Source organism: Bubalus bubalis, chromosome 15 (assembly GCF_019923935.1).
Source record: "Bubalus bubalis isolate 160015118507 breed Murrah chromosome 15, NDDB_SH_1, whole genome shotgun sequence".
Taxonomy (NCBI): domain Eukaryota; kingdom Metazoa; phylum Chordata; class Mammalia; order Artiodactyla; family Bovidae; genus Bubalus; species Bubalus bubalis.
The window spans coordinates 25,687,695-25,701,698 of NC_059171.1; the positions used below are offsets into that span (position 1 = coordinate 25,687,695).

General features: G+C 38.7%; 1 protein-coding gene across 11 annotated transcripts in view; it reads right to left on the reverse strand.

Annotated features, from left to right (window-relative positions):
* RSPO2 (R-spondin 2) overlaps positions 1-14,004 on the reverse strand; it is a 173,409-nt gene that overhangs the window by 44,275 nt on the left and 115,130 nt on the right. For 4 of the 11 annotated variants that reach the window (XM_044928616.2, XM_044928613.2, XM_044928612.2 and 1 more), the window contains 2 exons: positions 12,130-12,318; positions 4,590-5,314 (listed from right to left, as the gene is read on the reverse strand). In XM_044928616.2, the coding sequence (XP_044784551.2) occupies positions 5,010-5,314; positions 12,130-12,318 (494 nt within the window). In that variant the 3' untranslated portion in view covers positions 4,590-5,009. Of the gene's footprint in view, positions 1-4,589; positions 5,315-9,988; positions 11,123-11,174; positions 11,349-12,129; positions 12,319-14,004 lie in introns of those variants that run through there. The other 7 variants (XM_044928621.2, XM_025265177.3, XM_044928618.2 and 4 more) reach the window with 5 other exon arrangements.

Here is a 14,004-nt window from a genome sequence, read left to right on the forward strand (position 1 = left end):
TAACCTTTCCTAGTTATACTGCAACCTTCATCCCTTTCAACATTTGAGGCTTGCTCTGTCCTAGGCCCTGTGCTAATCAGGACTCTCAGTGGCTGTCCCAGCCACTTCTAGAACTGTTTCAGTTTTACCACCTAGATTACACTATGTGCGCACGGATGCTCAGTTGCTCAGTTGTGTCTGACTCCTTGTGACGCTATGGACTGTAGCCCACCAGGCTCCTCTGTCCATGGGATTATCCTGGAAAGAATACTGGAGTGGGTTGCCAAAATGAGGTTAAGAGAGTTTAATGTTGAATATGCTGAAACCACTGTTAACTGAAATGCAAATTAACCTACATTCTCTCCGACTACCAAAGGATATTACAATCTTCTAGGTAAAGAGAGTAAAAAGGGTTTAAGTTGAGTAGAGATGACAGAAATAAAAAGGAACAGTGGTGGATTCATTTTGATATTTGGCAAATCTAATACAGTTATGTAAAGTTTAAAAAATAAAATAAAATAAAAAAAAAAAAAAAAAAGGAACAGTGGAGAAACAGAACTGGATAAGCAGTTATTTTAAAAAGATGAAATAATAACAACCCATATTTTCTGATCCTTGATCCCATGCAAAGCCAGGTACAAATGATGTTTAATCCTCTTAGAAATCCTAGGCAGCAGGCATCTATTATTATATTCCAAATATAATACATGCTGAAGCGTAGAAAGATTAAGTAAACTTTTCAAGTTTTCAAACTTTTTAGGTGGCTGAGCAAAGATCTGAGCTTGATTTGTGTGAATATGAGGAAGAGATTTAAAGGCAGGGCTGAGGTCCTAGGTAAGTGGGAAGCTAGTGATGCCATTCCCAGAAAAACAAGGTTTTGCAAGGATAGTAAGGTAGGTTTCAGCTGTGCTTAGTTTGACATGCTGGAAGGATATCTAAGGAAGCATCAATGGCCAGATCTGTGGGTTTGGGGCTCAACGGGAGACGGATGATTCATGTTGAATGAGAGCATGACTAGGTAAGAGTAAACCCTGGGGAGAATGGAAAATACAGCAGAATTAACAAGGAAATTACAACAAAATGTAGAGAATAATAAGAATTCATCAACTTGCATGTATGCTCATTTACTCCTACAACAATCCCTTGACATAATATCCCCAGTTCATAAATGACCAAGTTTTAGGAAATTAAGTAATTTGACTAATGCCATTCAACCAATATGGGACCAAGACCAGTATAAACCAAATTTACAACTCTTTTCACTAGTTTTTCATACTGCTTTTTTCCAATATACACTCATTCACTACCATTGAAGGTATAAGATAGAAGGTTGATGGCTATTTATCAAAGATAGCCAAGTTTGTGTTGGGGGCTTGGAGGGTTAGAGAATTGGTGGGAACAAATACAACATTATTTTCCATCCCACACCACAAACAGTGCAAATTGATAACTATACACTTTTCTCCTAAACAGCATTTAACTCAGATTCCTTCTCAACCCAGCATTCCAGGCAGCTGCTAGTAAACATGCTAGATAAAACCATCTTAGATTATACAATTGAAACAGGATCCGGCAGAATCATTTTATCCTTGCCCTGAGTAATATTTGATTTGCATACTTTAAACTCTCAGAATACTCCAAGATGGCTGGTAAGGGACATCCATTTGAAGAGTAATATCATAAATTAGAAAATAGGGAAAAATACATCCAAGGGTCTTGGTAAGTGGCAAATGGAAGTGGCAGTTAGAAAGCAAATCTAGTTCAGTTAAAGTTGCAATCCCATGGACTATAGCCTGCCAGGTTCCTCTGTCCATGGAATTCTCCAGGCAAGACTATTGGAGTGGGTAGCCATTCCTTTCTTCAGGGGATTTTCCCAACTGAGGGATCGAACTGGGGTCTCCTTGCTTTGCAGGTGGAATCTTTACCATCTGAGCCACCAGGGAAGCCCATAGTTCAGTTAAGGCGAATGCAAAATGTGTCTAGATCTTAAAAAAATAAACCACACTAATACAAACTGGGGAACGGCTTGGCTTAGAAAGTTGGCAGAAAAAGATTTAAGGGTCACAGTGGACGGCGAGTCAAGGCAAAATCCTGTGCTCTTTAGAGAAGCAAGCATCACAGAAAAATGCATAAACATCAGAACCCAGAAGTATTCTCTGGGAATTCTCCCAAACTCAGACTCTGCGTGATGCCCCGCCCCAAGTCGAGACATGCGGTTTACCTTCTTCTGTGTGTATGTGCTCCGTTGTGTCTGACTCTTCGCAGCCCCATGGAATGTGGCCCACCAGGCTTCTCTGTCCATGGGATTTTCCAGGCAAGAATACTGGAGTGGGTTGCCATGCCCTCCTCCAGGAGATCTTCCCCACACAGGAATCAAACCCTCATCTCTTGGATCTCCTGCATTGGCAGGCAGATTCTTTACCACTAGCGCCACCTGGGAAGCCCACTGCACTGTACCCACACACCCTCAGCCACTGCCACGTTCAATCAGCGTTCTGCCAAAATACTCCCACACTCAGAAGTCCCCTAGGACTTCCCTTTGTTCAAGATAAAATTCAAAATCCTGTTCTTTCCAAAGAGGTGCCTCACACACTCAGCTTACAACCTGTATTTTTGCTGTGAGCTGCCTACGACTGCCATCCTCGATATCTGAACTCCAGCCAGGCTCTTCTGCTCAGCCTCCCTTGGACACAAGAGGTACTCGTTGGCATCTGTATCTTTTTCCTACAATGTTCTGTCTCAAACGATTTCCCTATTCAAACATGTTTTCCCCCCACCTCTCCTATATGTTTTGCTCCTCAGGAAGCATTCCCTTGCACAATAGCTAAAACAGGATATGTTTCCTATCATTTCAGGGCCTATAATAATACTTATATTTACAAATTCAATTTTATTTCTTTGGTTACTTTACATTACATGTTTCTTTATATTATTTTGTAATGTGCATTTTCTTCATCCACAACTAGACTATAAGCTTTTGTTTCTATCACCTCCCACTCCCAATTTGCCCATTTCTTTAAAACATAAGATTTAAATAATTGATTTGATGAACCTATAGACATAGGTAGGGGAAAATCACAGCATTCGAAACTCAGCTCCACCACTTAATACCTGAATTATATAAGGGAAGTAAACCTGAAAGAAGCATTAGAAGGTAGCTTGTAACATATTTTAATAATTCAGAATTTAACAATTCAGAACTTCCCTGGTGGTCTAGTGGTTAAGAATCTGCCTTGCAATGCAGGAGACATGGGTTCAATCACTGGTTGGGAACTCAGATCCCACATGCCATGGGACCGCTAAATCTTGATTGATTGTATAGTTCCATAGAGAGATAAACAGCAAACAAACTAGAGTCCATGCATTGCATGATGCAATGAAGAAGATCCCGCATGCCACAATTAGGGCCCAACACAGTCAAATAAATATATTTTTAAAAATCTTTAAAAATAAAGTCAACTCAGTAAGAATTTACTCAAAATCCACGTGGTTCTCTCATGTCAAACCACGTTTAAAGGTTAAACTAATTGCAGGCCAGGCTTAGAGAACAAATATCACAAAAAGGTATTTAAAATGTTAGTGTGGGGCCTGAGGTAATCACCAGAAGTAACTCAGCATCTAAGTACACGACTTCTGAACTTAGTTAAGAACATCTTACCAGGTAGAAAAGACACTTGGCTCATTGAACAAGCTCAAAGCATAGTTGGCCCTCAGTACAAATGCACACTTTCTAGATTCTCTGGATACCATGAAGTTCTCAGCAGATTCAATATTCCCTAAAAGATCCTACTGGGTGACTGTATTCAAATGTAACTGCTAAGTCAGAAAGTCCTGATTCCATGATGCCTGTTCCTCTGTAGACTCATATTTCACTATTAAACCTTCTCCCTTCACTGAGGGATACACACTCCCAAGTTGCCCTCCACCTCCAGAAACATACATATGTTTGACATGTGTGTTGTTGAAGACACTGTCTGCCGTACTACTCCTTGCTCTTGGTATGATTTCCCACTTGACAAATCTGTTTAGTGTTTACCTTCTCATGGAACTAGAATATTCCCTTTACTGTGAGAATTATTAGTTTCCTTAATTCTACAATGTAAGTCTCACCCCCTGTGCACACCATAATGTGTCTGAAGGTGAAGTATACATACATGTGTGTGTGTCATGTATAAATGTGTGAATATGCATATACATTCATGTATACATGAACGGAGAAGGCAATGGCACCCCACTCCAGTACTCTTGCCTGGAAAATCCCATGGACAGAGGAGCCTGGTGGGCTGCAGTCCATGGGCTCGTGAAGAGTCAGACATGACTGAGCGACTTCACTTTCACTTTTCACTTTCATGCATTGGAGAAGGAAATGGCAACCCACTCCAGTGTTCTTGCCTGGAGAATCCCAGGGACGGGGGAGCCTGATGGGCTGCCATCTCTGGGGTCACACAGAGTCGGACACTACTGAAGTGACTTAGGAGCAACAGTATGTGGGCATGTGTATATATTCATGTGTTTGTGTATATGTATAGGTACATATGTGCTGTATGTATATACATATGTGTACGTGTGGTGATTTTCTCTCCAAAAGCTGTTATTAAATTGACACTATATTTTATAAGTAACCATTTATTTTTAATTAAGATAGAATCATAGCCACATTTTCCCACTACCTGGTAGGAAACCCAAGGTCAAATTTTTGGCCTAATTATTTCACCCAACACATTCATATGGTCCATTCTCCTTGTCAGTCCTGAGCTCTTATTCTAAGTTTTTCCTAGTTCTGATCTTTAAAAATTTGTCTTGTTTTAGGATGTTATCAATACTTTTTACATTAAGTTATCATTAAATCCTTTGCATAATGGGCAGGCTGTAGGGTATGACACCAGTTATTAACGTCTCTGCACGACACCAGTTCAATTAATTTTACTCATTTCCAAAGTCCTTAAAAACAAGAAAATAAGGCTGCTACACAGAATATTAGGTCCAAATATTACACAAACAAGTCAACTGTAAAGCAAAATCTACTGCCCTTAACATTTTGAGTTTAAACTGGAATCAAGTTTTCCACCTGAACTTTGCCCCCTCTGCTGCACCAAGTAATTCTGTCGTCTTAACCACTTCTGTACGATGACAACATGAACCACGCTGGGATTTGAGTAGAACTCTGTCATCGTTTCCATGAAAATGTTTTCTTTCTGCGTCCTAATCCTGGAGGAGATCCATGAGTCCAACTGGAGGTCAATCCAGTAGCTGGAGCATTTACAGGAAATCTCACCGAGCGACCCGCCTGTGCTCTTTTTATCAACACCGTTTAAAGAGCCCAGAGAGGTGTCTGCTGAGGAAAATAAGTTGTTCCAAGAAACCATTAGGGGATTTATACTTGAGACTCCCTTATCTCATAAGGGGGAAAAAAAAGTCTGTAAGAAGGGGAAAAAAAGAAAATCTACCACTGACACCATGTGTGTCCTATTAAAGGTGTTTTTATTTTAGAGTGTTGTAAAAATTGTTTTATATATTTTACATTAAGATCAGAATAGCTTACTGCTGGGTAGAATTCATAAAAGAAAGCCTCCTCCAAAACGTTCCTATCCTTGCCTTGTCACACATAGACCTTCAGTGGCATACGTAGTTGAGAAATCCTTTTTACGAGCGCCCATAAAAGAGACTAGTACATGTTGCTCCAGACTCTAATTACATGGGGCTCATAGAGATTCCAGACGGGAAGCTGCAGAGAATGGCACAGAGGTGTGGGTTCACTCACTCGCTCCTTGACCCCTCGGGCAAGCAAGCCTGGCCCCAGGACAGGCTCAAAATGCAGCTGGGAGAAGAGGCTGTCCTAAATCCCCTCGCTCACTCCATGTGAGGGGCACTGGTCATGCCCCTGAATTTCTGTGTCTGAGTCCAAGGCTGCACTGCATCTCACCCTCTCTGGACTTTGCATGAGCTCCCGTGCACAGCACACCAGGCCCCACTTTTCTGCTCCCCCATTCCTCAGACCCTTACCTTCTGAAATGTGAGAACTGAAAAATCTGAAAAAAAAAAAAAAAAATCATTGCCCCCCACACCCAGAAAAAAGCCCAGACAAGGAAGAACAAAAACCACCACCACCACCACCCACCACCAGGTGCATTGGTTATCCCCTACCCACTTTTCCAGAAATAAGTTTAAAAATGTAAAAATAGTGTGTGGGCGTGGGGACAGCAGCGAGAGGGGATACACCCCAAGAGACAGCCTGAAGGCTCATTGTTAAGACAAATGAAGCAGGACTTACAGATACTTTACTGAGAGAAATGTTTGGGAAGCAGGTGGATCTTTGTTAAATGTCAATTTTATATGATAAGCATACATTTACATTTAAGATGTGGCTGCTTATGAGTGACCACCCCAACTTATAATCAAAATAAACATTACCATTTGCTGCCGTGTGCCCAGAGTAGCCAGGAAATAGTACAAGTTTCTTAAGGCGACTAACACAAATCACTGATTTTAAAAGAAACAATTTAGCATAGCAAACAAAGGGGCAAAAAGAATTCCTTTTCTAGATGCTCCCTTCTTCATATAAAAATGTCAATATCTACATTCTTGACAACTCTGAAAGTTTCAAAAGAAAAGAGGTTTTTCTCTTATCCTCTCTCCTCCAAACTACTTTTGAGGTTGGCATGTATAAAACAGACCACATAAATTGCAACTCAAATGTAAACAAAATGTACAGAAATAAAGAACATATGTCTAAAGCATATTTTCTTGACCCCATCTACTGAAAATGTGCTTATTTCCTGCTCTTGGTTTAATCCATCACAATCTACAATCATCTTTAGTTATAGTATCTAATACCTAATCCACATGTTGCTGTCAGTTCATACACAGAAAACAAAAACTAAAGAGGTCTTATTAATATTGCCTTTAAAAAGTAGATGTTTGCATGAGATTCTAGTTCTAGCTTGCTAAATAGTATTTTCTTTTAGACCCTATCAAGTTAAAAGCCAGGGCTTCCCCAGTGGCTCAGCAGTAAAAAACCTGCCTGTAATTCAGGAGATGTGGGTTTGATCCCTGATGTGGGAAGATGCCCTAGACAAGGAAATGGCAACTCACTCCAGTGTTCTTGCCTGGGAAATCCAATGGACAGAGGAGCCTGGTGGGCTACCGTCCATGGGGTTGCAAAAGAGTCAGACACCACTTAGTGACTAAAGAACAACAAAGTTAAAAGCCACTTAAAAACACAAAGTAGATGCTGGTCAAATAATGTCACATAAGAGGAGGAGTGAGTTATTTTCAAGTTGAAATCCTAAGTAGTAGCAGTTTTTATATTTAAATTTTAGCACAGTCCTGAGAAAATATGACCGAGGGCTTAAAGAATTGCTCCATATTGTTACTAACAGCTGCAGTATGGTATGCTGAGGCTGCCGTAAACAAAAGACAGAAGGCCATCTGTGCATCTGTCCAAGCATTACCTAAATTACTTTAACCACCTGATTGCTTAGATGTGTCAGAAAGAGAGAAGCCATTCCAGGCACCGAGCTACTAGAAGTGGGGTTGGGTTCAGATCCCAGGGCTTCTGGGCAGGCCAGGAAGCAAAGGGGCAGAGAAGAGTGCTCGGTATGGTTCTGTGGGGACAGCCTCAATGGGAGGGCGACCTTGAAAGACTAAGGATGGAAAGAACAATCTTGCACTCGCACTTTTCCCCCCAACAAACTGAGGGTCAATGATACTAAAATTAGGGAAGAAGATGGCCTTCTCCTGTAAGGTAGGAATGGCTTACAGGAATGGCTGTAAGTAGGAACGGTGGAATCGAAACAAAGCCAGTGACTCAACACTTTGCATTTATAAAATGACCTTTGAGGTATGTTTCACTAGCTATCTCAAGCGGGAAGATGTTGGGAGGTGATAGTGATGGCAGAGTGTCATGTTTTTAAGAAACATTTAGTAAAATAAAAATAAAATGATGCATTGAGGTGGAGGGAGAAATAAAGTCAGCTACTTTGATGTTAGACAACTATGGGTTTATCTTTGCATTTTATAATAAGGAACAAGGGAAAGGTACAAGTAAACATGAGCTTCCCACTCTTGGCTTTACCATTAATAACTTGCTACATCTCTGTGGCCCAGGAAAAGAATTCTAGATCTCAGTTCCTTGCTCTTCTCTAATAGGTAATGGGAAAATCAATGATGTTCAAAAAACATAGCCATTAAGTCAAGAGCTAAAAAAAAAAAAAGAAGAAGAAGAAATTTTTCCTTAGGTCTTCAAAAGATGTCCTTCATTCAGATTTGTGATCAAATGTTACTCCCTCAATTTCCCTGAACACCCTCAATCCAATCTTTCACTCGCTCCTTATCCTGCTTTGCTTTTCTTCCCATGGCTCCCACCTCCACATGAAATAAGGCACTCATCCACTTCTCTAATGCCATGATACCCACTAGGAAAAACACTGTTAGGACTGTGTACTGATGATTGGTACACAGCACTGCTCAGTAAACACCTGATGAATAAATTAAAATTAGTTGTCATGGGACTTGACCAATAGGACAGACTATTTCAGGTTGAGGGGGCATTGGTCAATCCTGTGAAAGACTACTGTCCCCTGCAAATGACATTTCCCCCCACCATACATGAACGTCTCCCAACTTTGTAGCTGAGTAGCCATGATTTTGTTCTTCCATTTATCACTTAAATATGATAATTGCATATTTTTCTATTAATATATTGCCTAATGTACAACATAGTGCAGACTTTAAATTTATTCCATTTAAAGCTGCAGGTTATATATGAATAGGATAACTTGGTCCCAACATGATTAATTCTATTAGTGAGCTCAGGGTGGGAGGGACAGAAGTGAAGACAGTTACATCTGCTAGAGGCCAAGTCTTCATTTTTGGTAGTCTGTTCTTTTATCCCTTGCTTCCTATCCTCATTGTTCAGTTTTTTCCCTCTAACTCATTGTCACCCTTTCCCATTATCTTTTTATGATCCCCTCCTCTTTCCTTCTCCATCCTCCTCTCTCTTTCTCCATATCTCCCACTAACTAAACTATAAGTCATTTGAAGATTTTACAAGAATCTTGCTCATTCTTTGAGAGTCTTAGAAAAGGAAGGAGGAAAGAGGAAGAGTGTGAGCTGCCAGATGGAAAAGGCTGCGTGAACGCACAGTTGTAGCTATTGGAAAAGTGTTCAGTTCTCGGTCATAAAACAATATTCCTGGGCTTACGATTCTCTTCCTCACCCTTCACATGACAACCACAAAATATATCCATGTCATTTTTGGCAATTAGTCTTAGAATCATTGGATTTTAGAACTGGACTGGATCTTCAGGATTGCCTACCCCAATACCCTCAATTTAAAATAGGAAATAGAGGCCAGGAGAGGTTAAGTGACTTGCCAAGGATCATAGAATTAATGAGCTGACAGGGTGCAGAGACCCAGATCGTCTGATCACCTGACCAGAATCCTGAAGAATGAGTGTCAGAAAAGCCCAAGGAACTCTACAGATTACATCATCAGAAATGAAAGAGAAGATAACTGATCAAGAAAAGTTTGGAAATGGACGCTTACTTCATGTCATATATCAGTTCATGACTTAAGATATTTTCAAATATCCTTTCATTGTTTTAAAGCAAATAAGCACTGATAGTTAAGGAAAAATAGGCTAAAGCATTACATTGTTGTTTTTAAATCTTACAGCCATTTATTGTTTCATTTGTAATAGTTCTTAGGGTAATATCTTATATATTTACTTAGGACTACTCCATTTTGCTGACCTCTAACTTATGCCTTCCAGTAATGAAAAGCAGCTGATTTTAATGTGTCCGTGCTCTAGTGTGAAGGAGGTTAAGGCTGCGTTTGTGTGCAATCAGGTTAAGACTGGCTCCAACAGGAGGAAAATCCATACATATGTTGAAAAGATCTGAAAAATGCCTGTATTCCCAACCTGATTACGACTTACATTTTTGCATGGTTTGTCAAAGCAGATCACTAAAATCAAGTCAAGATGTAAAATGGGATAAAGTGGTTTTCTTCTCCATTCTTCCATTAATCACCATGACCTACAGAAGAAAGGAACCTTTTCCTCTCTCACCTGAGGCAAGGTGGGATACTCCACTGAAAGTTATGCCAATTTTTATCAATTGGTGCTCAAGTTCCAAAATTAATTTTCTAGTTTTCATTTTCTACATTTGTAAATAGAAGTTATTTTATTGCAGAGTCATTTTCCATTTCTATCAATTTTATGTTAGTTTCTTTTTTATAAAACAGAAAACAAATTCCAGTATAACTTTTAAACCTACTAACTGTAAAGGTTACTTAAAAATTGAATTTATTAAGCTGAATATGTTGATTCAGGGATTAGACAATAGCTTATCTCTGCAAATGTCTATCCTAATAAATAATATTTGGCAAAACCTAAATGTAAATTAAATAAGAGTTCATTACTGGTTCACTTGTCAAAGAAAATATTAACAGATGATACATAAACTTTTGTTTTGACATGATTTTAATTGCTGACAGTGTCAGGTTATATCTCTTAAGACAGTACACTGCTTTTGGAAGCATAAAAAAAATGCAATAAGCATTATAGGTTAAAAATCTAGCTGTTATCTACAAAATTCTCAGCAAGACCAGGGCTAAGTCAAAATAGTTTCTGAGGGGAGGGGGGCATGCTGGTTCTTGTTACACATAAGCATGTTTGTTATAGGAGCATTTTCAGGTTAATTTTTGCTATTAACGTAAACCACAATTGGGGGACCATGTTGCTGGAAAAGAAGTGGGGGGTAGTTATATAAACAATATACAACAAAGAAAGCCTTTATTCCCAATACCTGAATACATCAGGTTTGTTTTTAGGCACAAGGTTGCAGGTTAAATGCTCTCAGCTATCCAAGAAGTGGCTTATTAGTTTTGTAAGAAAATATTTTCTTTTATTTTGACTGAAAAATACCCAGTTTAACTGAACAAAACCATCCTTGTTAGTGCAAAGCAGACCCAAAAAAACTTTGTTTCAAAGACTCAGCAAAGAAAAGCAAAACTAATTCAAGAGGAAAAGCTGCTTTCCTAATAGTAGCTTCTGAATCTGGATCTAATAGTTCTCAAAAGGCCGACTGGAGTCTTCAAGTCTTAAAAGTTTTGTCTTCCTCCATGGATCACAGACATTCTCTAGGAGGCAGCAGAATATGGATATAAATCCATCTAAGCAGATATATATATTCTTCTCTGGCCTACAGCCACAAAGCTGAAAGCTATGCCCCAACAGCAAGAATGAAGGCAAACGAAAGTTTTGATTGTTTCATAGGGCAATTTTCTACATGCAGCTTTCTTTTTTTGCTCTTCTATTTTGTGCACTTGAAAAATCCTAACTTCATTTTTGGCAATGCGGCATCCGCTAGTGATAAAATAAACAGTAACAAGAGATTATGCTTTCAGAAGCACAGCATCAGTGCTAAGAACTGCATTTCAACATACTGACTCGGCTCCAGCCAGCACCTGAGCTATGTACACTTCTCCCAATTTGTAAGTGGGCCTAATCCTGTTATTACAGAATAATTACTGCAAATCAGCACAATTACTACAAAGACACAAATAAACATACACATACTAGTAGCTGTTTTCCACAAATTATTACCAAAACAGAGAACCGGCTAATTGTGGCAACATTAAGACAATGTTTATTCCTCCCAGTGTTTGGGCAAGTTTATTTTAAGTTGTCATCTTCAACTAGTAGTGATACAGATGATTTTACGGATTCCATAAACTTTTCTAATCTAAACTCTTCTCAACTGAAAGTTGGCTGCTTCTCTTAGAGCAACATCTGCAAAGGCCTGATTTCATAAGAACTGGCTTTTATGGTACATTAGTGAAAAAAAGAAAAAGAAAAACACTGACACACACATACACACACTTTTAGAAATCTCGTTTTGAAAGTTGATTTGTAAAGTTGTCTTCTAAATTACTTTCAAGGTATCATGAAATTAAACAGTCATTTTATATTCTTCACAATTTAAGCATTTGTCTCTAAGGAAGCTCGATGTGGAATTTTACCCTCTTGCCAATGTTATTATCAGGTTTCCTTCTTGGATAAATACTCTTTATTGGGAGCAAGGGTGATTAGGGAGGAGGAAAATCCAGAAAGCACATAGTCCACAATAGGGATTATCTGAACTCACCTCCTGGACAATGCCTCATGGCCATCTTACATCTCCTGGATTCGGCAATGGTTGGACAGGGTATCGTGTCTTTTGCTGGCTTTTTAACAATTTGCCGTGTTCTGGTTTCCAGACCCCACTTAAATCCACATGTGCGATTATTTCTGCTACAGGTTCCCCATTCACTCCAGTGGCCAACCTCACATCCTTCTAAGAGAGAAAAAACAAACACAGGTAACAATTTGGTATACATTTCTCCATTGTTACAAAATTTATATAGCAGTATTTCTCTACTCCTTCACTTTCAGATACCAAAAATTAAGCTGTACAGCCCACAAGATCTATATATACCTTTTGGGAAATGTTGGCATTATGGAGTTACAGATGGAAGTAAAAAACTGCCACATAAGTAATTTAAAAACTATTACTTTCTTTTTGTCCTGGTTCATTTTTTGATGGGATGCTAACTGGTCCACTCTAAAGACACTGAGTATATTATCTTTAAAAGATTCAACAGCTAAAACCTACAGTAAAATATACTGTTTTCATACCATGAAGAGGAGACAAAATTTTACAGGTAAATTCTCCATGCCCCCACTGAAATTCACAAGTGTGTTAGTTTTAGTTAGAAGTAAATATTAATACTTTATGAAAAGGATAGGGAATGTTTTCGCATTTTCTGATTATCTCATTTCCTTTAATAGGTGTCTGGAAACCACAGTAGGTATTTCTTATTCCCTAAATTGATGCCATAGTTTAAAAAGTAAACAAATATCAGATATTTGAAAATGTATGTTTTCCCAGGTATGTAAAAACTTTTAGCATCCTCCTTTTTTAACTTCATATAATGAAAAAGTAGGCTACTCTGCAACTCCCCTGGGATAAAAGAATAAAAATATACAGAGTTAAACCTCATCAAATTCACCATTAAAAGCCGCTAGTGTAATAGCAGAAGAGGACGCAGGCACAGAATCCACACACAATGAATATTTCTTCATCCAGATCTTATAAGGCATCATGGTGACTCTAAGGTTTTTCAAAGCTATTTAAGATTTTTATCCAGGGGAATGCATAGGACTGCTGTTAATTTGTTAGGACTACTGTTAATTTGGTTTTTTGTTTATTTATTTTATTTTATTTTATTTTATTTTTTTTAATTTTATTTTATTTTTAAACTTTACATAATTGTATTAGTTTTGCCAAACATCAAAATGAATCCGCCACAGGTATACATGTGTTCCCCATCCTGAACCCTCCTGCCCCTCCCTCCCCATACCATCCCTCTGGGTCGTCCCAGTGCACCAGCCCCAAGCATCCAGTATCGTGCATCGAACCTGGACTGGCAACTCGTTTCATACATGATATTTTACATGTTTCAGTGCCATTTTCCCAAATCTTCCCACCCTCTCCCTCTCCCACAGAGTCCATAAGACTGTTCTATACATCAGTGTCTCTTTTGCTGTCTTGTACACAGGGTGTTAATTTGTTAATGCTTAAAAGTTTCATAAGAATTTCCTCTGGACTTCAATAATTGCTATGAGTCTCGCCTCTCAAAAACAAATCCAACATTTTGAATGTGCTCTTTTGGTGACTTTTCTATATTTTTTAATAGAGTGTTGCTTATATGCATGTATTAATTCACACATATATAGGAACATAAGCACACATTTCTTCAAAAATCTCTCATTTAAATGTGTTCTCTGCAAGCTTTCAAATATAGTTACAGACTACTTTGGTATTTATGCAGGAAAAAAGTTCTCAACTGAAGTCTCCATTTTAAAAAGATGGAAAGTCTCATTCATAATACATTGCTCTGTTGTACACCATACCAGATATAAAACATGGCAAATAAAATTCAGGCATGTTGGGGGTGGGGGTGGTGAAGATGCCATTACA